The following is a 27,034-nucleotide window of genomic DNA, read 5'->3' on the forward strand; positions in this document are numbered from 1 at the left end:
TTTGAACACAGTAAGCTCATTGGAAAATGAACATCACTGGAAACCAAATACTGATAAAACTATAATGTTCTATTTAGTAATCATCACTGCGCGCCCACCTGTTCTGCCCTCGGGCCAAACCCAGTCCCCAGTTCATAATACTCTGCCATGAATTTAAACACGGCTGAAAGATCTATCATTAATCTTTCTCAATCTTTTCTTAATTGTTAATTTTTCTTAATTTTTATAATCAAGAGATTACAGAATTACTCACACAGATTTACAGAATACCTTTCTTCCAGGAGGAATACAGAGATGAATAAAAAATGTCAAATGTAAATCAGGTTCATTAAGATGTAAGTCAAATGTTTCAGGTGCATAGTGAAAAAGTTTATTTAGGACAGATTTCAAAACTTGGAAGAGAAGACAAAGAATGCACAAAAGCTTCACAAAACAGTTACGGAATATAAAAACACAAGAACTGAGCTATTTAAAGAACCACAGCTCAGGATCATCTGTGTATCACAGCAACAAATTCAGTGCCACAGGGTGGTAAGAGAAGGTATTTTAAAGGAAAAACCACTCAGCAGGACACAACGATTGAGTAACAATTTGGTACAGAGCTCTTAGAAATCATAGGATCTGTTGACAGCATTTCTCATGATACAGAACATGTAAAACAAGATGACTGCAATAAATGATTGGTTGGGCTACTTTTATACTTTAAAGAAAAGACTGTTTCCCTTTCAGACCCCTTTTGTAACATCAGCGTCAAAGCATGATATAGAATAAGGAAAGGACGCCTTTGTGGTTGCCAATTTGCCAAGAAAGCATCATCATCTTTCATTCAATGGACAGATCTCAGTGCACAGCACCAAAGCAGGCCTTTCAGAAATATAAGTTAAATGGCATAAAGTAGTTTAGGAAATCTGCAAGCACCTCCCTCTATCCCAGTTATCCTTCCCCAAAGTCTGGCTTTCTCATAATCCATCCCTTTGATTACAAAGCAACTTTCTTCTGGGAATTTCAAAATGTTTCCATTATTAAGGGCAAATGGGCACACCAGAGTCCATGGGTTACAGGACTGCTTTCTCTAGACTTCACACTTGCTCTTGAACATGGCTAAATGGACATAATTCAACTTGATTAAATTAAAACAACTTCATTTATGGGACAATAATCTCAGAAATGGAGGTCAGTAGAGTTTTTAACATGTAATTTCTTAGTACAATGTACTACTTAGGACGTGAGAGAAGGAATTAAGATAATGTTTTCCAGACAACTGTCAGCCTGAACCTAAAAATCAACAATAACAATAACAATAACAATAACAATAACAAGGAACATTTTACACAGAGATATTTCAAACCTGAGTGAAGAAGTGAGTTCAGGAAGAGAACTCTTTAAACTGTTGGCTAAGGGCTCTTCTGGAACCCTATATGCTAGAATATCCCAAACCTAAACTTCAGACTTGTTCATGACCCTATATCAGAACTTTTAGAAAATGCACTTTGTCCCCTGGAAGTCATTTCACATATATTATTTTACCCTTAGATAAGTACTTTAAGTGACAGAAAACTGACAGAAAACTGGAAGTTTCACATATATTATTTTACCCTTAGATAAGTACTTTAAGTGACAGAAAGACAGGAAGCCTGTATATCTGTATTTCTGGGGCACTTTCTCCTCACATCTTAGAGTAAGGAAGAGCCATGAAATTAACCTGGTCCACATGCCTGGGACCTAAAAGAAATCAAAGTATGTATAATGGTAATCAGATCATGAGTTCAAACCAGTGACCAGAACCACAAATAATTTCAAAGCCAGCATCTTACATGTGGACTTCGTTTGTGAAGGAATAACTATTTATAAATGAACCCCATCAGGCCTTGGCCCACTGGGTTTTCTTAGCTTAGTGACAAGCGATTCAAACAGCAGGGGTTTGTGTGGCCTTCATGGTTCAGGCAGGAGCAATGAAATCTGGTCACATAATACTTAGCAAAGCTTCTCTCACCCTCTGGGTCCCAAATCCTGCCCTAACCTCAGAATCTAAATAAGTGGGTAAAGGTCAAAGAAGTGCTCACAGATGCTAGATGGGTTAGACAGAGCAAAGGGGTAACACTGACCATCACCAGGTACCAACTAAGCCAAAGCAGTTTTCTCCTGGATGCCTCCCCCATCTCCAGAAAACTGCCCACCAGGACCCAACTTCCAGGGGGTTCCTCTCCTTCTGAGAACACGGAGGAGCTGCAAACTCACACTACCATTGCATTTATAACCTGTGACACACATAGTTCCCAGAGAAGGAGGGCTTGCTCTAGTTATTACTCGACTCAATTAACTTGTTGTCTTCATCAGTATCCCATTGGCATATGCTCTTCATTCACTTGGTAAGGTTAACAAGAGTTCCAACTGATGATTGTATAGTCATACACCAGTAACTCAGCTATCCCAACATGGGACTATAAGTCATAATCCTTCCCCAGTCCTACTTCCAACCAAGGCTGACTGCCTTAGCCACTCAACTCACACTAGATGATTAATCGGATAAACAGAGGCCTTGGATACCATACTGCCAGTGCTAAACAATATCGTAAATAATCAAGATATCATAGAGAAATGGAGGGAGCCTAGTCCCTCTTTATCTCTCAGGTGTGTGGAAATGAGGGCCTAGGAATGGATTCCATGCATGAAGACTGGGACTTTGGCTGTAAAGAGGCTCGCCACACACTGGGTTACTGGAGAGCACCCAGCTTGTGATTGGTTCTAGATACCCATTTCCTACTTACTTCCCAGAGAATCATGCATCGTGGCTTCCTGAGCACAAACACAATTCAAACAATGACTTGCTCTCTAAAGAGCATTAATCCCTTAATGTGCGGCCCCTCACAATAAAAGAAATGAAATTACCTTCCTTCAGACAGAAACTCACCTTCCAACTCTCTTCAACCACTGAGATTCTATAGGGATGGTGCTTTTTCCTTTTCCAGCAAATTCAGGTTTCCAGGAGTTCTACCCTTTCGGCCAGGTGGAAAGAGACTAGTTAAAGACGCTGATGTGGACCTTTTAGACCCAGGAGAAATTCCAAATGGAAGCTCTTTAAAGAGAGAACTGTCCCACTTACTGCTATGTGTGTGACCATTCCACACAGGTTAAAGAAGATGGTGATTCCTACACCTCACAGGGAGGTCAGCCTGCAGGGGCATAGCTGGTTCGCAAACATATGCCTGTGGCCTGAGGCCCTTCTGTGATGTTGGTCAAAATTAACTGATTTCATCCCTTTCTTGGCCAAGTCAAAACCAACGGGGGCTGCCGAGACACAGCTGCACCTCCTCCCAGCCCCTTTCTAGTTTCACCATCCTTCTCCATGGCCCAGAGAACACGGAGATGAAATCCAGCCTCCGGTCAGGGGATTACACTTGGTAGAGAAGACCTACTCAGAAGGAGTCTATCCTGTTGGGAAAGACAGCAAAAGGGGTTTGGAGGTTTCTCCAACAACCATAATGAGGACTGGCAAGGCTTCTGACTTCAACAACAGTTCCAACTAATGAAATACAGACTAAAGAACTAAACAAAATTGGGATATGAGCAAAACTCTGGGATGCATTTGATAGCTTATCTCTCTTCCCCTCATTTCACTCTCTTTTTCTTCCTTACTATCAGTTTTAAAAGGTAGTCCCCAAGCTGCACAAAACTCATTCACGCCTCTCCCCCTCCCTCCACTAAAACAATCATCTTTTATGTAAATGTTAGAGTCACTCAACTCCATGCCTTAGAATCATATACTTTGGGGTTAAAAGGCAACATTTTGCAGAAAAGTGGTCTTAAAAAATAAATATAAAGATACAGACTTTAGGATTTGGGTTTTCGCCTAATTGTTCCAAAGAGGAACTGGATAGGGCCCATCAAAAACATCAAAACTCAGATATTTTCTATAACTGGTAAGTTTTGCAATAATGTTGAGTCCTACTGATTAACATAAGACAGAGAACTCTCAGATTTAACTCTTTCATATACACGTAGTAGGGGGCAATATGTACTTTTAAAAAGTCTGAGGTTTCCCTTCCTAAATAACAGATAAAAAAAATATTTTAAAAATACATGAATGGCCTTATTTCAGGTTGTTACCTACTCCCATTATAAAGCTATACATTGTCTGAGGATTGAGTCTTAACTCTGGAGTCCTGAGGACCTGTCATAAAGCAACAGATTAGAATAAAGTCTTTCCAGAGCAGCGTCACAGTTACACTTACTCTACTTTTAAGTCCTCTGCTTGCTGAAAATTCTTTATCAAAAAGTGTTAGAAAAAATTAACACTTTAAACATGTCCTCCTTTCTAAAAGCCCCATCTCTCAACAGAGTGGCCAAGCTAAACAGACTGAAGAAATTTAAGAAGTCAGCTACTGTGTGTAGAGAATTTCTCTCTCCCACTACAAAGCATTCTCAGAATTCTGTTTGTTAGTATTTATTTGTGCTCTAGAGAATAGGGTGACAGGGGAAGCAGAGGACTTTGATTTCATTGTTTGCTTTTAAGAATTTGGACAGGGAGAGATTAAGGAAAGGATGATCTCTGAGGATTCGCTGGGCTATGAAATTCTCAGTAATTACATGTGCTTCCACAAATAATATTTGGTCCCTACAGTTCAATGATTGCAGAAATTTAATAGGAGAAGAGTAAATGGTTAGACAGCAAAAATATCTTTTTAGCCATTTTGTGCTAATGGAACAAAGAAACGCCAGTGCAGGATGAAATGTAACAATGTCCAGGATTTCAAAAGTGACCAGACAAAAAGAGGCACATGGAGGTGACAGGAACAGGTCCCTCAGGTCCCTGATGCACCAGAACCAGGATGCCAAAGAAAGTAAGTACAGAGATGCTCATGGCAAAAATAAAGAGTGTTTGTTGTCCCAGGGAGCTTGCTAGGGCCTGACAGCTCCATTTTAAGAGAAAGCCAGAAGTTAATAATAAACAGGAAAAATAAATAAGCAAGGCTTTAGCTGACTGGAGAACAGCTCAGTAGAAAATTATTTTATAAAGATTAGACTCACTTAGCTAAGGCAGGATTCAACTTCATGCTGAAAGAGTGCTCGCTCCGTTTATCTCATGATTAGATGATGTGCAGCGAGTTTGCTTTTCGCTGCCCAAACAGATAGTCTCTAAAATCATTTCTAATTTCTTACAAGGTAGATAAACGCTGGCCAGTGTAATCCTCTACAAAACGCACTGAAATATAAAACAATGGTGGTGTGATGCTGCTCGGTCCACAACATCCTACCCTCCGTGGGGCTTCGCTCCCAGGGGAAGAGAAGGTACAGGCTGTACGGCCCTTTGTTGGTGACACGGGTGCTACCGTGAGGAGCCCTGATCGAGTTCCTGCTCCCGTAGGGAGGACAGGTTTGGTGTCAGACACCTGCACAAGAAAGGGATGAGCCAAAGGAAACATCATGAGGAAGAGGACTCCTCAGAGCAGGCAAAGGACTTCGAAATCCCAGAATCATAGGATATCTTTGATTGGCAAGTCAACTCCCCTGCACTCAATCCTGGGTCAATGGGCAGGGCCCCTCACGGCCTGGAATTCCTCACAGGGAATCCTGGGGGAGGGTGGCATCGTCCACCCCAGAAGGGCAGAGTCCTCCCAAAGCACCCTAGGACTGACCTGCAGGAAGGGAATTATCACTTCCCAGCTTCTAAAATCATCATCTCACTCCACAGAAGAGGCCTAAATGGCTCAGAGCAGACAGAAGCCTTCTAAGAAACAGATGGAAAGTATCTCAGAGGCAAAAATGAAATGTGCCAAAAAATAAATAAAGTAATAAATAAATTGAATCATTCCTCAAAATTCTAAGGCAGTAACAGACTCAACACAAGGAATAAGAAACAAGGAGGTACAGACAACCACAGTGGTCCCCTCTCTGCCCAAGGCCCAGCCACCCCACCGTTTTGGCTACTGACTGAAGCTCCCCTATCCTCCCATGGCACTCCTGGGCCTCATGACTAATACAGTGGGAAGGCTGTGACCCGGAAAACGCAAGCTTTGGCCTGGTAAAGACAAATCCCATCAGCAGCAACAGTGAAGTTTCATTACCACCTTTTCTAAGAGACTTCGAACACCGAAAGCTTTAAACCCTCAATGCAAGAAACCTAAATCCAGAAACTTGAAGTCAGATTGTTTCTGAAGAAAAATTACTAAATAACACTCCTACCCTCGAGATAAAAAAGAATGGTGGGGAATCTGGAGTGGTTTTTGTTTTTTAACCTTGTCTCTCAGATTATACCCCTTCTTTGATTATACAAAAAATAATAATTCAGTAACATTTGACTTGCAAAGATGTGGATTCTGAGATCAATCTAGTACCTAATTTCTACCCTTTCCCCTTCAATTGCCAGCACCCTTGCTAAGGGACACTACCTCTTGAAGCAGGAAGTGACGGAGGCAGTTTCTCCCCTCTGGATCTTAGACTACGTGATCGTCACTTAGACTGCATGGACGTTCTTGCCGTGAGGGCAAGGACACAGGCGTGGGAAAGGCAAGAGGAGGGCACGAGGCGGAGTCGAACAATCTGGACTACTAACACCCCTCCAAAGGCAGTGAGGGCTCCCGGCCTGTGCTACAGACCAAGAAGAACCAGCAGGCGGGAATATGGCAGTGGTGAGAGGCTGGACAGAGCTTTCTCCATCCAAAACACTGGGTTCCTGCATGGACAATGTGCTTTTCCTCTTCCAGCACTTTCAAAAGATGAAGACTGGGTGCCACTAAACACATCTGCAATATAGGCTGTGGGAGAGGAGAGAGCAGCAACTGGAATAATACCTCGTACCAAAACAAGCCTATTTTTAAAAGACAACACCCAACTACCCTTTAGGCTTTTGCCCAATGGGCTCCTTCACGGAGGGACGTGGCCGGAGTCTGAAGCAAGAGGAGCGTGAGTCAAGGACCACAGAACAGGAGCACTACACCACCACCTGCAGAAGCCGAGAAGGGGGAAAAGCTACATGGGGTCAACAGTCAGGCATGCCAGGCAGGACGTGAGGGTCAGGAGCCTCACGCTCAACTTTTAGCTCTTGCCTATCCAAAACGAGAGGCACCAGCTGGCAGCCTGCTCCAGCCAGCAAATACCCGCCTGCCTCCTGTCCCGGCGGGCCTTCAGCTAGTGTAGTAGATGTGGAAGTAGAGAGTCTTGTTGCGGAGCAGGGAGTAGGAGTTGTCGAACTTGAGCAGGTAGATGCCCTCGCCAGGGTAGTCGTGGCTGCCAGCCTGCACGTCCCGGTGGCTGTCTCGCCGGTACACGGGCATGACTTCCCCATAGCGACCTCGAAGGGAGCTCCTGGAGCCTCTCTCTACGTCTCCAACTGGGACAGGGTCTGCATAAGCAAAATGGCACAGTGTTGGGATATGACTTCAGAGACTGAGTAATCCGACCTCAAGAGAAAAGAATGGACCAGGTGACTTAGTGGCGTTTAGCCGGGGGAATGCTCTTACCCTCCTCCCGGAATTTGGAGATGTCTGCTGACCTTTTGGCCATCAGAGAAACTAGTGGGTGATACTGCATTTAGTGCCCGAGTGTCCAGGAGCACTTAACATCAGGATAGTACCTGCCCAGCAAAGAAGCATCCCACCCCAAATGCCAATAATGTCTCCACTGAGAAACAATGATTTAGCCTTATACAGCCCACCTAGTTCCGGAAGTGTCTGGACATCTCCAAGAGGGAGAAAATATTTCGAAGGGAAGATTCTGACATCTCTTCATTCAACAGGAGAAAGAAACAGCTAATGGAGGTAGGAAATACAAACACACTGAACAGAGTGACCCAGAACTTCTACTTGGCCTCCTAAAGAACAGCTAAGTAAGACACAAGGTTCCCCCCACTGCCTAAAAACCTGAAGATTTCCCTGCAGACTTGCCTTTCCACGAAGAAGCAAGGGATTGATTTTTAAGATTATATAGAAAAATCAAGATGCTTGGAACCTACTTAGAACCTACTCATACTATTGTAAAAAAAAAAAAAAAAAAAAAAGCCTCTGAGTCATCCTGAGTAGGCATTGCAAATAACAACTGGAATAGAGCACAGAAACTATGTTTAAAACTACTCTGGGCCTATTTTGCAATATTTACAGATATTAAGTCACTACGTGGTACATTTCAAACTAATATGATGTTATACATCAATTATATCTCAATAAAGATTATTTAGGTTAAAAAAACCTGCTCTGGGCATGAAATGAAGGAAGTAAACAGTAGTCGGCCAACTGTGACAGGCTGGAGAGGAGTACAGTCAGCAATGTGCAATCACCCAGTTTGGTTCCAGACTAAGAACAATGGCAAAAATATCCCAAACTATGAGAGAAATATAAAATAATCTCGGTTTATACATGATCTATATACTGCAGCACTGACCCACCCCTTTCCTGCCCATCCCATCCCTTTCCCCAAGGAGATGTTGGGGAAACAGCTGGATACTGATTAAAAGCAAAAGAAGCTTTCCACTAAGGCACCAATACCAACCCCACCAGAATGTTCTTTGAGGGTCAGACTTTGGCCTGTACCACTCAGTTTAGCTTACAGTGCTGAAAGCAGGATTCCTCGCCTGCATTCTAAGGAAGGGAAGGACTGGTATAATACGGGAAGTGGTCATTAGAAACTGGGTTGAGCCAGAAGAAGCAAATTGCAAATTATGCTAAAATTAAATTTACCTTCAATCTCTTCCTCCTCTTCTTCATCTTCATCCTCATCCTCACTGGAATCACTGACCTGCACAGTTATGTCAGTGCTGGTTACAGGGGTCCAGTCAAAATAAACTCCAAAGCCAATGTCATAGTCATCAGTCGCAAACTCCCAGCAAACACGCTTCCCCTCTGGATGGGTAGGTACCCGGATGGTCACCACCTCACCCCGCTTCACCACCAGACGGCTGTTCTTCTCTTTGCCCAGCTTGCTTTTGAATTCCTTCATCTTGGTAAAGGTCCAGATGCACGGAGGAGCCATCAGAGGTGGGGACACTAAAAGGACAAGCAGCTTACTACTGAGAAACCAAGAGAAAATACAGCCAAATCTGGCATTTTGCTTAGGCAGGGTGTCATAGTCAAAGACATTCTTTCTACTTCCTGGCTTCTTTGACTGCCTTTCACAAGTCACCTTCTTAGTTTCCTTCCATCTGTCTGCCTGTCTTTATTTAAGCACCCACGGGGAACAAAGAAACTATCTTCCATACCCCCAAAGGTCTCACCTTTCCTGTGATCCCCCAGGAGATCTGCAGATTCCAAATCAGCTGAAAGGATATCTATAGCTCCTGTGTGCTCAGACTGGATCATAACGATGTCCCCGGACCTTTGTGGAACTTGGTACTTGGCCATCTGCACAATGGAAATCTGATTAGAGCACTTACTAGCATGGCAGATTCCAATTAGCCTCCTTCCCAAGGGGGCTGCCCACCCCTGCCCTATTGCCTCTACTTTCCATCAGCTCAAAGCCTGATGTGCTATGTTCCCTCCTCCCTTTTGCAGCTCTCCCACTCCAGACCCTTTATAAAATCCTTGCCCGTGAATTTCCTCCAAGCTTGCTACTGACTTCTGCACCAATAGTGTTTCTGTGCCACACCGTGACCTGCACAGCACCTCCCTGTGGCCCCTCTCATGACAGCGCTTGCATCCGGGGTTTAGCCCGGCTCTGACTCTGCCACACAGCCTCCCGCTACAATCCCCACTCCCAGGCTACCTCCAGATCCCTGTCAATCAAGTCACCAAAGCACTGCAGAGAGAGCCTGTGGTTTATATTCTCTGTCCCTGGCTTATCCACGGCACATCCGGGATGTCCCATGCCACTGACTGTCACATCCACTAACAGTGTTCTGTAAACAATTGTCATTTCACCTGTTTTAATGTATTTAAACAGTCCATTTGCTGCCAGATATCTAACCTCCACGGAAGAGTACAAGCATCCCTTGAAATTCGAAGCCCTCGCTAACCAACCCATGGCAGGAGGCTGCAGTCTCTCTCTAGCGGGTTTCACATGAAACCACTCAGATCAGTGCTCCCGTTTCTTGTTTTTATGCCATAACTTCTTGATCCTTCTCCAAGCAGTCAGCAGGCAACTCAAGAAATGTACACCCACTGGCCACACGGGACAGCATACCAGTGAGATGGCTATCCAGTTAAGAAACCAGAATTATATTTGCAAGAAAGAAATTTTGAATTCATCCCAGACTATATTCTCATAATATCTCTTTCTGAAGATATTACCTCTATTGCCAAATGAGGTGAATCAGACTTTGGCTAACCTGCTTACATGAGTCTTTCCTTTTCCACAAGGCTAAACAAAGGATTTAGTTTGCAACATATTAGCAGCACAGCATTAGTAAAGTCACCAACAGATCTTGGCTTCAGTTCCCTCATCTGTAAAATGGGAACATAATGGTACCTGTCTCATAGGTTTGTTCTCAGAAGCAAATGAAGTATTGTGGATAAAAATGCTTCGTAAAGCAAATGTAATGATAATGTTTGGCATTGTCTTTATTGACCATAATACCATTAGTCATTATAATATATGTGTTAGTAACAATACAAACAACTCCTTCCTCCATGGCAGGGAGATTACTGCTATCTACACCACTTCTATGGAACCTTGACCATAAATCCTGAGTAGATCTACCACAAAAAAACTGAAGCTAAAACACGATCCCATGGTTGAAGACTCTTCACATCCAGAGGATGTCAGACGCCACATGAGCATCCATTCTAACACTTCATTTCTTGAGTAGCTGCTAGTTCAGTGATGGGCCCTGAGGGTGACACACATGACCATTCTCCAAATAAATAAAACTGAGACGCCCCAATGCTTTCTAGGTCCAACCCATCCACACACATCTAGATTCTGGTGCCACACACCGCTCCTCCCGAAGAGACTGCGACATTGCCCTCCCTACCTTGTTGAGGACCTGGGCCTGGTCTGCAGGCAGCGATTCCTGCTCCACCAAGGCCTGCGCCTCCAAGGCACCAGCTGTCTTTCGCAGATCTTCGGTGGCATCCTCACTCGCTCGAGATACCGTCTGTGGCCTCTCAGAAGAAGACAGCATGTCAATTCAAGGACTCTTTCAAAGGGCACAGTAGTCTTGGAGAAACTTAGAAATAAAACAACCTTCAAGGGACATCTCCCAACCTCTGCTTTCCTCTGGCATTTGGGTCCACTGTCAGTTTAGCTGACCACTGCCCTGGGCTGACTTGGCCCACAATAAAGCGGTGACAGCGTGTGACGGCCCAGGACTGATGAAGCCAGGCCCCAGGTTCTGAGAACCATGGCGAACACGCAGGTCAGTCATCTGAATTTTGTTCTCTGGGACCCACACCATCTGCTCCACACAGGATTTCAACAAAAGTCAGAATCCCAGTTCTGTTCTACACATAAAACTTGTTAGAAGCAAACAGAGGAGGCCTCGCCAGGGCCAGAAATCAATCACCAAAACACAGGGGGCGCAAACTGATTAGCAAGGCAATCCCTCTCCAGTCAGGCTGGGAGCAGTCTTTCAGTCTTTCGCCTCACACCATCCTCCAGATCACACTGGCTAATAAAAGAAGGTCATCATTTTCTTTCCCTTTTTAAGCACGTTAATCTATTATCCCAATGACTTAAGGCCTGACAATTTGAATACTTTTAAAGAAGCAGAGGAATAATTTCGGCTCTCTTCCCTTTCCCCTGGCTTCTGGAAAGACCACAAAGTGAGCTAGGTGCCAGGGCAATGGCACAATACCCCAGGTCTCTTGGAAATCTGTTGTCAACAAAAGGTGGCATGGGATTCTTTAGAGCAGCAGTCATCAGAGTTCAGTGTGAGGACCGCTGGGGCTCTTCAGACTTTTTTTATAATAATTCTAAAACGTGATTGCCTTTTTTGATTTCCATCTTCTCAAGAGAATACATCAGAGTTTTCCAGTATAGGACACGAGATGTTGCAACAGAATGTATGGGGAAGCAGATCTAAGAATCCAACTGTCTTTGTGAAGCCAGACATGAAAGAGAGTTACAACATCTCTCTTCTCACTAAATTATTTCTGTTTTGGAAAACAGTTGTTTTCCATTAAAAACATATTATTTATGTTTACGTGCAATGAGTTCATTATTTTTATTTTTAAATCAATAACTATTTTTTAATTTTTCAGTTTTAATTTCTAATATAGTAAACATTGACAGAGATAAACTACAGGAAAAATTCTTTGGGATTCTCAATAACTTTGAATTGTGTAAAGGTTTGAGAACCACTGCTTTCAAGCATCATTTCCCCACTGAGTAAATGAATGGAAAACAGTACCAGAGACAATATGGGGAAACAGGACTTATTTGGTGTTCATTAGTTTCTTTCTCTCTTCTTTTTTAAATTATAAACAAGAAAAAGCACTCCTAGTTTACAAATTACCTCTTTTCAGATAAAATAGAGCCATCTTTTGGAGTATACAAGTCACCCCAACCTACCTCAGGACAAACAAGAGGTAGTCACTATAAAAACCAAAGGTATGGGATACTGTTGATTTTTATGGTTTTGCTTGGGTAGTCCTGTGTAAAATGTAAATTAGTCTAGGCTGCAAGCCTATTTTTTCTCTTAAGCCCAGAAATTCCAGTCTGCTTTTGTTTCTTGACACTCTTTATCCCTATCTGTGTCTTCCATTAGTAAGTGAGCCTGATGGCAGGGATGGGCCCTGTTCCCGGCATGCATGGCATCTACTGCCAGGCCCATCACATGGAACCCTCATCTCCTAAAATGACCTCATGTCGTCGTGCCCAGTCCGTTGCAGTCACAATGGCCTCTTGAATCTCTGATGGTCCTCAAACACCTCAAGCATTCGAGGGTTTTGCACCCGCTGTCACCTCAGCCTAGAATATCCTGCTGCCAGTTACCTGAGGGCTTCCTTCAGGCTTCTGCTCAGCTATCACTTCTAGGGAGGCTCCCCAGATAGCCGCATGTTGAATGGTTCACCCTGCCCTAGCCCCATCAGTCCTTCTAGCCTTACCCTGTTCACCTGTCTTCACTGCACTCACTACTGCCTGACATATTATGTCTCGTATCTTGTTGACTGCAAGGTGTATATTTGTTTTCAGATTTTAACACAAATGAAATGCAGGATGTCCTAAAAACTGGTGGTGTCTTACAACTGCCCGGGGCCTGGACTGACACAGTCTTTGCCCAGGAGATTTGCCTTTGCTTCTGCCAGTATTCAGGAGGGCTTCCAACTGAGACAACTTGAATAAGTTCTGTGTGAGGGTTTTGTTCAAACTCCAATGGCACGGTGAATTTAGACCACAAACTGGTGACTACAGACTCATGGTTCATATTCTCAGGGGATATCTTTTTCTCCTCCCCTTACACAGAGCCAAGATGGAAACATTCAACTTTCCTTGCGGTCCTTCTCTGTGTGGAGGGATCTTTTTTCTTGTTTACCTTTTCACCGAAGGTTCACACTTTTGGTGTCCTAGCTCCATGAAGGATGGGAGCAGGTGGGGGTGGGAGGGAGTGTCTATTACTAGACTCTCTGCCTGGGACATTTTTCCCTTTCTTGGTAGTTCATTAAATAACAGTACATCTTACAGGTGATGGCAACTTAGAGTCTATGAAATAGGATGTATGCTTGCTTTCTGTCTGCCCTTCCCACTAGAATATAAACGCCATGAGACCAGGGACTTGGACTGTTGTATCTCCATTGCCTAGAACACTGCCAGGTAAGTAGCAGGCTCTCAACAAATATCTGTTGAATGAATAAATAGTAGACGGTCCCAAAATATTTGTTGAATAAATAAATGAATATATTAATTTTTGTTTAGGAGCAAAAGAGAAATACTGGCATGTGAGAATACAAGTTAATCTGACCATTAGCCTGACCTTACTGACAAGGCATCTAAAATTAAGTCTCCTCTTTGCCTTTGTGTATGCTACTTTGTACAAATATTGTTCTGCTTATTAAAAAAGTTTTAGGGGTGCCTAGACGGCTCAGTCAGTTGAGCATCCAACCTTTGATTTTGGCTCAGGTCATGATTTCATGGTTCATGAGTTTGAGCCCCACATCGGGCTCCACACCATCAGTGTGGAGCCTGCTTGGGATTCTCTCTCTCCTTCTCTCTCTGCCCCTCCCACGCTCTCTCTCAAAATAAATTTTAAAAAATCTTTTAAAAATAAATAAACTATTTTAGAGAATTGTTCTTTTTAAATTTTTTAATGTTTATTTATTTTTGAGAGAGACAGAGAAACAGAGCGCAAGTGGGGGAGGGGCACAGACAGAGGGAGACCCAGAATCCAAAGCAGGCTCCAGGCTCCAAGCTGTCAGCACAGAGCCCAAAGCGGGGCTCGAACCCACAAATGGCTAGATCGTGACCTGAACCAAAGTTAGCCGCTTAACCAACTGAGGTACCCAGGCACACCAACAAATAAACTATTTTAAACAGGACATGCAACAGCCACATGAGTTTAATGTTCACATTAGCATTTCATGCTCTGAAGAATCAATGAAGGGTATTTGGGGAAAGATAAATTGCAAATCACTTGATGCCAATGATAAATCACATAAAGGAAAAACTCCCACTGTAAGCCTTCTGGTTTGTGCTGACCCAGAGCAGGAAGGCCATCCCAAGGGAGGGGACAGCCTGACCAGCCTGCCAGCCTCACTGGCAAGAGAGAGAGTTGGGCCCTTCCATTTCTAATATACACAAAACATAAACACTGCACTTCAAGCGTCATTTGGACTGGACTTCTTTCTTCACACACTAGATTTTAGAAACAGAGCTTTAAAATTAAATCTCCTTTTTTCTAAGAATGTTGTAGATTCTTCACTCAAAACTTTATTCTTAGGAGGTTAACATCAGTCCGTGTCAAAAGCCAGCCCCCAAACATCCCTCAGATCAACATCCAGAAAAAGGCTGGTGGCAGCAAGAAGGAAAAGGCGCTCCCTCCTGGGATTTGAGGAGAACAGGAATTGTCTCAAATCAACACAGCCTTGGGGAGGCTTGGTCTTCTAAAGGGACTGTTCTATAAATAACCTAGTAGCTCTAAGCATGGAACTCAAAACCCTTCTAATGCTACTTACCAGAACGAGCTTTAGAGAACAAACCTAGAGCTGTGTGAACTTGGGCAAATTTTTAAATTCACCGTGTTTTCCTCATTGGAAAAGAAACACCTGTTTCAGTAGGGCTGTTAGGAGGATTAAACGGTAGAATGCATTTTCGCACCCAGTATAGTTAGTACTGAGCAAATAGAAACATTCTGTAAAAGGGGCGTCTGGGTGGCTCAATGGGTTGAGCAGCTGTCTGACTCTTGATTTCAGCTCAGGTCATGATCCCAGGGTTGTGGGATCAAGCCCTGCATCAGGCTCCACACTGAGCATGGAGCCTGCTTAAAATTCTCTCCCTCTGCCTCTCTCTCCTGCCTGCACTCTCTCTCTAAAATAAAGATTAAAAAAAACTTTTTTAAGAAACATTCTGTAAAAAGTAACTATTTTATTATCATTATTATGGAGAATATTCAATGAAGCATAGCTATTATATTATTATCACTAACTATATTACCATAATTATTATATTAAACATTATTATCTCCCATCATCTGAATTCTGGGGGAAAAAGCTTTATTTCATATGCAAAAGTAAGAAGAAAGAAATTCTACTCAAGAAATAACAAACTGGGGCACCTGGCTGACTCAGTTGGTGGAGCATGCAACTCTTGATCTCAGGGTTGTGAGTTCTAGCCCCACAATGGGCATAGAGTTTACTTAAAAATAAAATAAAATAATGTTTTTTAAAAAGGAAGTAACAGTAGCACCTGGGTGGCTCAGTCGGTTAAGCCTCCAACTTCGGCTCACATCATGAACTCAATTCATGAGTTCGAGCCCCACATCAGGCTCTCTATTGTGGGTGCAGAGCCCGCTTCGGATCCTCTATCCCCCTCTCTCTCTGCCCCTTCCCCACTCACATTCTCTCAAACTCTATCTCTCCCAAAAATAAACATTTAAAAAAAGATTTTAAAAAAAGGAATAACAGATTGTTTAAATATCTTGACATTCCTCCCTACGCCCAGCCATCAACTTTGTGTGGGGCATTGAGACCACACTGGTTCTACTCAACAGTACTGTGCCATGAGCAGATCAGTTGGGCTATAATATCCATTTGCTCAGGGTTCTCCAAAATACAGTTTTTCATTAATTATTCCATTAATTTTTTGGGTTTCCACTTATTCTAGAGCTCAGTACAACTGTTTCCTTTCTGCTATATACTCTGATATTAATGACAGTAGATAGATGAAATGGATGGAGCAGGAAATTAAGAAGAACAATCTGAGGAGCACCTGGGTGGCTCAGTCAGTAAAGAGCCCAACTTTGGCTCAGGTCATGATCTCACGGTTTGTAAGTTTGAGCCTCATGTCAGGCTCTGTGCTGACAGCTCAGAGCCTGGAGCCTGCTTCGGATTCTATGTCTCCCTCTCTCTCTGCCCCTCCCCCACTCACATTCTGTCTCTCTCTCTCAAAAATAAATATTTAAACAAATGTTTAAAAAAAGAATAACAATATTGAAGGTTCTCACACTGGTTTAATCTAAAAATTACATTAGAAAAAAACCCCTCCAAAAGTGTGTGTGTGTGTGTGTGTGTGGCTGTGTATCTTATGGGTAAAAACCAAACACACATTGTCTTGAAAGTCTACCTGGGATCCATGTCTAATGTTTTAACATTTCAACCTGGGCTTCAAGAGAAGATAAAAAAGACTACACTTTTTGTTACAATTTCGTTCTCTGGGAGTGAAGAAAATTTCATAATCTGAAAAAGATCTGACACTGCCCCTAAACACACTTAAGGGCTAATTAGTCACCAAACCATCCATACTCTTCACTCCAACTGGCTGTCCCCCTCAAAGTTGCCATCCACATCTCATTAATCCCTTATCTCAGGAGATAAACCTCTAGGAGCCAAGCAGTTGCTGTCCCTACCTGTAGGGTGAGGAATGGGACTCTGGATCAGAGGCAGAAGCCACTAGAGAGGTCACCTTGGTGTTTTCTAGATCTTCATTCTCTAGAAAATCATGGAAAGAAATATTCAATATTTGAGAAGAGGCACAATCATAATTATCTTGTACCTTTAAAAAAATCTGGCAGTTTCAACCAACCTTCTCTTCACAAAAATATCCTGGGCATCAATTTCTGAGAGGCCCAGTGCATAAATTATTCAAGTCCTCACATCCAAGTATTCTCAGACCATCATAACCCATTCATGAAAGAATAAAACCCTTTCCAAAACAAGTCCCCACAAAATTCATTCTAATTTAAGAATCACACTTCTCAGAAAGCATATGGTTAAATTAGGTAAAATACAGAAGGCAGAGTGAGATTTAGGATGAAATGAACTGGAATCAGAGCCAAAGGATGGAGGGTCATCTCCACATTCGGTAGGCTCCCACCACATATCAGAGGGAAAGGATTTTTATAATTTCTTTCACTTACTCACTCACCAATGACTTACTGGAGAACTGTTAGGTAGCCTCAAGGAGCATACAGGTGAAATGCATAATGAAGGCCATGTCCCCCAGGTCACAAGCCTAGGACCGGTATCATTGCCATTTTACAAGTAAGAACACTAGGGTACAGACAGATTCAAATGTGGGCAGTCATGCTCCTAACCTTTAGGTGCTACTAAGTCTTATGGTTTATTCATCTAGACTTTCCTTGAGCACTCAGAAAATGGTTCAGCATATTTAGATAATCCCTGGTTTAACCTCCTTTAGTTAAGACTGAACGAAACTGAAACCCAAAGTCCACTTCTCAATACAAAATACAACTTAATGAAGTAAATGTCAAAAACTGCAAATTTCAGAGTTTGGTAACAACATAAAAGTGCAAATGATGGACAAATCCTTCTGATACAACTTAAATCCAACCTCATTTTTTCGTATGTGAAAAGATCTATTTTTCTTTCTGTCAACTCACACTCTCATAGATAGAAAGACCTTAGAGCTTATGCCACCCAATTTTCTTCTTGGGACGTAATAGAAAATACATATATTAGTCTCTGCCCCCAGTTCCTGGCACAGAACTCCAAAAATCCTGATGATTTCCTAAGTGAAAAGAGCACTAGGAGCATGTTTTGTTCTAATACTTGGTCTTTGATTCTAGTTCCTGACACAGAGTTCATAAATCCCTTGGCATTTACTAGGTGTTAGTAGTGTCTTATGTTCTAATGAGGTGACTCTGGGTGGACGCCTGGATGGGGGCTGCTCACCAGAAAGACCAAGCCATGATCAGAGGCTTGGAATTGTGACCCCAGCCCCATTCTCCAGCGAGGGGAGAGGGGCTGGCAATGAAGTTAATGGTTGATCATACTGACGTGATACAACCTCCACAAAAACCCCCAAAGTACAGGGTTTGGAGAGCTTCTAGGTTGGCGAACACATCCATATCTTGGGAGGGTGACGTACCCCAACTCCCAGGGGACAGAAGCTCCTGCACTCAGGATCCTCCTGGACCTCATCCTCTGTATCTCTTCACCTGACTATTCATCTGTATCCTTTCTCATATCCTTTAATCAACTGGTAAATGTAAGTATCTCCCTGAGTTCTCTGAGCTGCTCTAGCAAATCATCAAATCCAAGGAGGGGGAGGTCATGGGAACCTCCAATTTATAGCCAAATCAGCAGGCGATTGTGGGTAACCTGAGACCTACTACTCGAGACTGGCATCTAAAGTTGGCTGAGGAACAGTTTAATGGGACCAAGCCCTTAATCTGTGGGACGTAACACTATATATCCAGGTAGAGTGTCATAATTCAGTTAAATTGTAGGACACCCAGATGGTGTCACAGAATTGTTTGGTGTGAGGGAAAAACACCCACCTCTGGTGTCAGAAGTGCAGTGAGAGGCAGTCAGTGTGAGAGTAAAGTAGAAACTCAGAAGGACTAAGCTTTCTTTAAACCTCCCAACAAAGGAACTGAGTCTCAGACAATTGTCAAATGTTTCCCAGTTCTGTGAAGAGGCCCTTTTCACAGAGACAATGAGAATACAAAGTTCTCCCCTATGTTGACCTAAGTAAAATTTGTTTCCTACTAAGCCCTGCCCTTCTATCCTTCCTCGCAATATCCTTTCAAATATTTACAGCCTGCTATCATCTTTCCTGCAAATTCCTCCTCAGGCTGACCATTTCCAGTTCTTTCAATCATCCCTCAGACGACCTCTGACCACACTGGCCTTGTTCTGTTGTTCCTCTTTGTTCCATTTAAAGTAAGGGACTTGGGGCACCTGGGTGGCTCAGTCGGTTGAGGATCTGACTTCAGCTCAGGTCATGATCTTGCAGTTCGTGAGTTCGAGCTCCGTGTCGGGCTCTGTGCTGACAGCTGGGAGCCTGGAGTCTGCTTCAGATTCTGTGTGTGTGTGTGTGTGTGTGTGTGTGTGTGTGTGTGTGTGTCTGCCCCTTTCCCACTCGCACTCTCTCTCTCTCAAAAATAAACATTAAAAAAAATTTTTTAACTCCTACAACTCAATAGGAACAATCCAAATAACAATCCACTAACAATCCAATAACCCGATTTAAAAATGGGCTAAAGACTGAAATACACATTTCTCCAAAAAAGACATCTAGATGCCCAACAAGTATATGAAAAGATGCTCAGCATCACTAATCATCAGGAAATGCAAATCAAAACCACAAAAAATGAAGTATCACCTTACCCTGTTAGGATAGCTATTACTAAAAAACAAAAACAAAAACAAAAACACAGCAAGATAAGCATTGGAGAGGATGTGTAGAAATTGGAACCCTTGAATCTACATGAGAATGTAAAATGGTGAAGCCACTATGGACAACAGTAGTATAAAGATTCCTCAAAAAATTAAAAATAGAATTACCATATCATCTACCAATCCCATTTCTAGGTATTCATCCAAAAAAATTTAAATCAGGATCTCGAAGAGATTAGGACTCCAATGTTTCAGTGTGACACTAGTCACAATAGCCAAAATGTGGTAACAACTTAACTGTCCATTGACAGATGAATGGGTAAAGAAAATGTGGCAGGGGTGCCTGGCTGGCTCAGCCAGTAGAGCACACGACTCTTAATCTCGGGGTCATGAGTTCAATCACCACATTGGGCATGGAGCCTCCTTAAAAATGTGGCAGTTTAAAAAAAATGTGGTATACACACACACACAATGGAATATTATAATATTCTTTAAAGAGAAGGAAATTCTGCAACATGTGATTACATGGATGAACCTTAAGAACATTATGCTAAGTAAGCCAGTCACAGAAGGATACATATTGCACAATTCCACTTATATGAGGTATCTAAAATAGCCAAACTCACAAAACCAGAGAGTAGAATGATGTTTGTCAGGGCATGGGAGGAGAGGGAAATGGGGAGTTGCTAGTCAATGGGTATAAAGTCTTAAGTATATAAGATGAATAAGTTCCAGAGATCTGCTGTACAATATTGTGCCAATAATTAACAATACTGTATTGTACACAAAAAAATTTTAAGGAAATATTTAGAAGCACTTCACAGAAATAAAAAGAATAAACATTAGTAAAATAAACAAAGGAAACACCATGACAGTTCGGTGTGTACAGCAAGTTCAGCGTGTCCCGCCAATTTAACTCATTATTTAATGAATTCCTAACAAGTGGCTGGCCCCACACCATATACTCGAGATGATGCACTAAAGCAGACACAGTTCTGGCCCTCATGAAGCGTTTGGTCTAGCAGGGCAGACTGTGAAGGGCCCTCATCCCACAGATGATCAAGAATTTTAAGCTTAAATTTAAGCTAGGAAATGACATGATCAAATTTATATTTTTTGGTAGAATTCTATAGCAGCTGTTGGTAAGATGGATTTTGCCAGATCAGATGGGAGGCCTTTCCCCATTTCACGAGAGATAATGAGGACCTAATAGTGATAGCTGAGAAAGAGTAGAGACGACTCTCTTAGAAAATCATTAGGTGGTCAAGTTTGTTTTCAGGATGCCCATGCTGGTGACGCTTATTTTCTTTATATATATATATATATATACACATATATATATGTATATGTATATATATATATATGCTCTTGGCTTCAGAGTAGATTCCCATAATTCATCACTTACATAAAACACCCATTGCTCATCCAGCAAATGCCCTCCTCAATGCCCATCACCCATTTTCCCCGCCCCCACCCCACCCTTCACTATATGTTCACAAACCATCTGTGACATATTCTAGAACTTTGCTGAGAAGGTGCATCAAGTTTAATGGTCTACATTAAACCATGGTCTACTGGTCTAAACAATGGTCTACTGGATTCTAATCTGTTCTTCCCTTTGGATAACTGATATATAGATAGGTTCATTTCTAGTCCCTGACATTCCTCAAAGATAGCACACAATTACATTTGCAGATTCTTTCGGGACCCCAGATGTGGTAGTCACATCTGTCAATCTTTTGGCTTTCAAATATCCAACCTTCTCCAGGAGGGGATGGGCTTTGTAAACAGTGAACAATGGAAGTCAGAATGGAAGATTCTTCTTTTTCCAGCCCCCAGGAAATTAGGGAACAGGCACATGACCTAAAATATTCCCACCAAGAATTTGAACTAGGAGTGGCACAAAAGAGAATTCATCTAGTGGCAGCCAGAGAGCCCTAACCAAATTGTTCTTGCTGCTTAGCCTCTGGATTGGCCTACTCCTCAGTTTTCCAACAATATGATGGGCCTCCTGTATCCTTGCAATAAGCCACTTTCTGCTTAAAGCAGCCAAAATTAGTTTGTACTGCTTGTAACCAAGAACTCTGACCAAAATACCTAGATAGTATTTGCATAGGTCCAGAAATCTGAACTTAAAGTAGCCAGACATCCTATCTTCATTCTGATTATCTTTATTATTACAGCCAAGACTTAGTGATCTTTACTATATGCCAATTACTTTCTAAGCATTTTGCAGGCAGCATCTTTTTGAATTCGCACTTAATCTCACTGAAGTTGATACTAACATTACTTCCTTTTTATCACTCAAGAAATTGAGGCTCAACAAAATCAAGTTAACTTGCCCAAGATGACCAGCAAATAGGAATAGAAGTGACAGGAGTTCAGGCAGTACATGTCCAAAGCTAGCACTCTTAATAACTAGATTATACACTGAGACCTCTTCAAGTCTTTATTGTGAAATAGAACATAGAGAAAAGTACAAAAAATGTGCAGCTCAATAAATTATTACAAAGGAAACATGCAAACTACTACCTAGGCAAGAAACAGATCAATCCTAGCACTCCTGAAGCCCCACTCATGATCCTCCCAAACATTACCTGCTCCCTTCTTCCATAACCATTGTCCTAACTTACAGAATCATTTCCCTGCTTTTCTTTACAGCCAGACCACTTAAATATGTATTCCTAGTGTTACTTCATTCTGCCTGAATGTAAAGGGGAATAATTTCCATGTAAAGGGAAACAATGCAGAATATTTTAAAACAAGCCTCTTTCACTCAACGTTATGTCTGAAGGACTTAACTATGGGGGCACCTGAGTGGCTCATTTGGTTAAGTGTCCGACTCTTGGTTTGGGATCTCATGATTTGTAAGTTGGAGCCCCACATCAGGCTCTATGCTGCCCACAAGAGCCTGCTTGGGATTCTCTCTCTCTCTCTCTCTCTCTCTCTCTCCTCTTCTCTTTCTGCCCCTCCCCTGCTCATGCTCCCACTCTCTCTCTCTCTCTCTCTCTCAAAATAAATAAACTTAAAAAAAAAAAGAGGGGCACCTGAGTCGGTTAAGCAGCCAACTTCAGCTTGGAATGATCTCACGGCTCGTGGATTCGAGCCCTGCATTGGGTTCTGTGCTGACAGCTCAGAGCCTAGAGCCTACTTTGGATGCTGTCTGCCCCTCCCCTGTTCATGTTCTGTCTCTCTCAAAAATAAGCATCAAAAACATAAGAAAAAAAAAGAGAAAGACTTAACTATGTTGTTGTGGGTAAGTTTGTTCATTTTCATTGCTATATAATATTCCATGAATATACCATAATTCATTAATATACCATTGATGAAATTTGGGTTCTATGTTTTGGGCCATTATGACTAATGCTAATTTATCAATATACCACTGATAAAGTCTGGGTTCTTTCTAAGTTTTTAGCTATTATGAATAATGCTGCTATGAATATTCTTGTTCATGTCTCTTGGTACACATGTGAATACATTTATTTTGTAATAAACCAGAAATGGAATGGTTGAGTAATAGAAATCTGAATAAACTTCTATAGACAATGCCAAACTATTTTCCAAAGGGGTTGTACCAAATATGTACTCGTGCTAGTATTGAAGAATATTCCCATTATTCTGTAGCCTCTGCAATACTTGGTCATAGTAATAGTTTTTATTTGGGCCATTCTGATTGGTGTATGCTCATTTAGTTTGCATATCACTGATGACTTATCATGTTTCTTGGCCATTTGGAAATCCTCTTTTATAAAATGCCTGTTCAAGTCTCTTCCCTATTTTACTGTTGGGTTGTTTTGTTTTTTTTTTAACAAAATGATCCTTTATTGAAATATTTTCCTTTGTAGTTCTCAACTAGCTGAGCATTCCACTGTACCACTGTTGATGTCATCTATAATGCCATGAGGGTGACGGCCATCAACATCACAGCTCACAGTCTGGTGGTCCCTAGGATCTCTTTAATGGTTCCAGACAGTTCTCTAACTAAAAGATGGGTGCCTCCTCTGTCCAGCAATGACGACAATCTCATCAAAACTGATATTTCCATTGTGCTTAATATTCTTCTGTTTCTTTTTATATCTTGGCAGTTCCTTGAGGGGTTCAATAATGAGGGCAGACACAGAAAGTACCACCTCAATCTGGGCCTATCCATCTTGGTCATTTTCATTGTAATGCTCAGACCCTTCCAATCACTGGTTGCTTTGGCTACGTCATTATCAACCTTTTTAGGAGAAAGATTTAGGAAGCCAATCTTGGGGCCAGGGAAGATGTAGCACCAACCTCCTCACTGGTGCACCTCAGGTACATGACTTTGATCTCATTGGGGTCAAATTTAGGTGGCATGGTGGAAGCAGCTGGAGTCAGATGACCTTGGATTAAGGACAGCTACAGAAAATTACACCTTGGCCACCTCCAAGCCAAAAGCTGAAAGCTGGATTGTCTTTTTATTTACTTATAAGAGTTCTAAATACAAACCTTTTGTTAATTACATGTGTTACAAATACCTGCTTCCACTCTGTGATACACCTTTTCACTCTTAATGGTATCCTTTGGTGAACCAAAGTTCTTCATTTTAATGTGTAGTCAAAATATATCACTCTTTTCCTTTATTAGCCCTTCATGTGTCCTGTTTGAGATGTCTTTCCCTATGCTGAGAACAATATATTCTTCTATATTATCTTTTAGGAGCATATTGTATTGCTTTTCACATGTTGGTGTGCAAAATCCAACTAGAGTTGATTTTTTGTGTGTGTGCTGTGTGAGGTAAGGATCAAGTTTCTTTTCTTTCCCTTCTTTCCTTTCTCTTAGGATATTCAATAGTCCCAGCAACATTTACCATTCTTTCCTCACTATTCTGCAGTACAATCTTGGTTGCAAATCAAAGATTTTGTTTCTAGGCTTTTATTCCATTCCTAGGACCTAGTAAACTATTTTGTAAAAGCTTTAAAATAAATCTTGATACCCTGATAGAGCAAATCTTTCCATCTTGTTCTTACTCAGAGTATTTTTATATATGCTATTTATGGCCTTTCATTCCTATATATACTTTTTAGAACTAGCTTGTCAAATTCCATGCAAAAAAACCCATCAAAACCCCACTGGGATTTTTACTGGGATTGTATTTTATTTATATACCAAGTTGGGGAGAACTGACATCTTTACAATATTGAGTCTTTCAATATAGGAATATGATACATATTTCCATTTATTTATTATTTCATCTCTCTCAATGATTATGGGGTTTCAGCCACAGAAATGAGATGACAAAGGTGACATCATCATCTGGAAAGCATCACAATAAGACACACATGTTGTGGCGCCACTGTGGCTCTAAGGCCTACCACCTTTGGAAGTCAATCTGCGACAAATGTGTCTATCCTGCCAAGCGGAAGAGAAAGTATAACTGGAGTGCCAAGACTAAAAGACAAAATAATACTGGGCCAGCTGAACGAGGCACCTAAAAACTATGCTGCAGGTTCAGGCCTGGATTCTGTAAAGGAACAACACCTAAACCCAAGAGGGCAGCTAATGTGGCATCCAGTTCATCTCAAGGATTTCAACATTTAGTCACACAATAGATGTTCTGGTTTCAAAAATAAAATAATAACAATGTACTATAATCTTCTGCACAAAGGCTTTGCACATATTTTGTGAGATTTATTTCCAGGTATTTGAACTTTCTTTAATCTATGGTAAATAGTACTTTTATATATTTTTAACTTCATTTGATAGGCATTTGATAGGCATACTTCATTTGATTGTGCTTCACTTTATTGCACTTTGCACATATTGCAATTTTTTAACTTTATTTTTGAGAGAGAGAGAAAGCATGAGTGGGAGAGGGGCAGAGAAGGAGGGAAAGAGAGAGAATCCCAAGTAGGTTCCACACTGTCAGTTCAGAGCCCAATGCGGGGTTTGAACCCAAAAACCGCGAGATCATGACCTGAGCGGAAGTCAGATACTTAACCGACTGGGCCACCCAGGCGCCCCAGTTACTGCATTTTTGACAAACTGAAGGCTCATGGCAACCCTGTGCCAAGCAAGTTTATCAGCACCATTTTCCAACAGTATTTGCTCGCTTCACGTCTGTGTCACATTTTGATAATTCTTGCAATATTTCAAACTTCTTCGTTACTATATTTGTTACAGTGATCCATGATCAGGGATTACACCTCTGCTGAAAGCTCAGATGACGGTTAACATTTTTTAGCAATATTTTTTAAAATTTAAGGTATTACTTTTTTAAGACATGGCTGCGATTGCACATTTAATAGACTATAGTGTAAACATAACTTTTATATACACTGAGAAACAAAAAAAACTTCATTTCAGATGCTTTATTGCGATATTTGCTTTACTTCAGTGGTCTGGAACTGAACCTGCAATATCTCTGATGTATGTTTGTATATGTAAGTGCAAGGAAATTTTGCATACTGACTCTATACCCAGTAATCTAGCTAAACTTATTCTAATAATTTATGTGTAGATTCTTCTGGATTTTCCATGTACATAGCCATCATTTGCAAACAACAGATTTAACAGGGTTCCTTTCTAATCCTCATATATTTTTTTTTGTCAAACTGTATTAGCTAGAATATCCAATAAAAGTGGTGAAAGTGGGTACCCTGTCTTATTCCCAATCTCAAGAGGAAAACTTTCAAATCTCACCATTAAGTTTGATGCTGCTTATAGGGTTTTTGTAGAGACATGCTTTATCCAATTAAGGAAGTTTTCTTTTAGTTTGCTAAGAGTTTTGAATCATAAGTGGAGGGTAAATTTCATCAAACACTTTTTTCTGCATTAAGCTGATCATTTTTATCCCCTAATATATTAAAATGATGATTTACACTTACTTTTAAAGAATGTTAAGATGACTTTGCATTCCTGAAAAAAAACCCAACTGGGTCATATATATTGCTGGATTTAGTCTGCTAATATTTTGCTCATGACTTTTTGCATCTATATTAATGAGTGAGATGAAATTGTGATTTTCCTTTCATCTGGGATCATTTTTATTCTGCCTGAAGAATTCAATTGTTCCTTAAGTGCGTCTGCAGGCTGACAAATCCTGTATCTGATTATCTGAAAATATCTTTCTTTTACCTTCATTCCTTTTTTTTTTTTTTGATGAGTACTTTTTTTTGAGAGAGAGAGGGTGCAAGTGAGTGAGGGGCAGAGAGAGAGAGAGAGAGAGAGAGAGAGAGAGAGAGAGAGGGAGGGAGGGGCAGGGCTTACCCAAAGTGGAGCTCAAGCTCACCCAACATGGGGTACAAGTTCACCAAGCATGGGACTCAAACGCATGAACTGTAAGATCATGACCTGAGCCAAAGTCAGATGCTTATCCAACTAAGCCACTCAGGCACCCTACCTTC

At 41.6% G+C, this 27,034-nt stretch overlaps 1 protein-coding gene and 1 pseudogene across 1 annotated transcript in view; one reads left to right on the top strand and one right to left on the bottom strand.

Annotated features, from left to right (window-relative positions):
* Positions 1-347: 347 nt before the first annotated feature.
* TMED8 (transmembrane p24 trafficking protein family member 8) overlaps positions 348-27,034 on the bottom strand; it is a 34,888-nt gene continuing 8,201 nt past the window's right edge. Inside the window, exons 2-6 of the mRNA XM_043556729.1 lie at positions 16,928-17,009; positions 10,901-11,030; positions 9,206-9,332; positions 8,673-8,978; positions 348-7,342 (exon numbers count right to left, since the gene is read on the bottom strand). Of these exons, the coding sequence (XP_043412664.1) occupies positions 7,125-7,342; positions 8,673-8,978; positions 9,206-9,332; positions 10,901-11,030; positions 16,928-17,009 (863 nt within the window). The 3' untranslated portion in view covers positions 348-7,124. The remainder of the gene's footprint in view (positions 7,343-8,672; positions 8,979-9,205; positions 9,333-10,900; positions 11,031-16,927; positions 17,010-27,034) is intronic.
* Positions 24,923-25,252, top strand: LOC122469385 (annotated as a pseudogene).

Source organism: Prionailurus bengalensis, chromosome B3, assembly GCF_016509475.1.
Source record: "Prionailurus bengalensis isolate Pbe53 chromosome B3, Fcat_Pben_1.1_paternal_pri, whole genome shotgun sequence".
NCBI classification, from domain to species: Eukaryota; Metazoa; Chordata; class Mammalia; order Carnivora; family Felidae; genus Prionailurus; species Prionailurus bengalensis.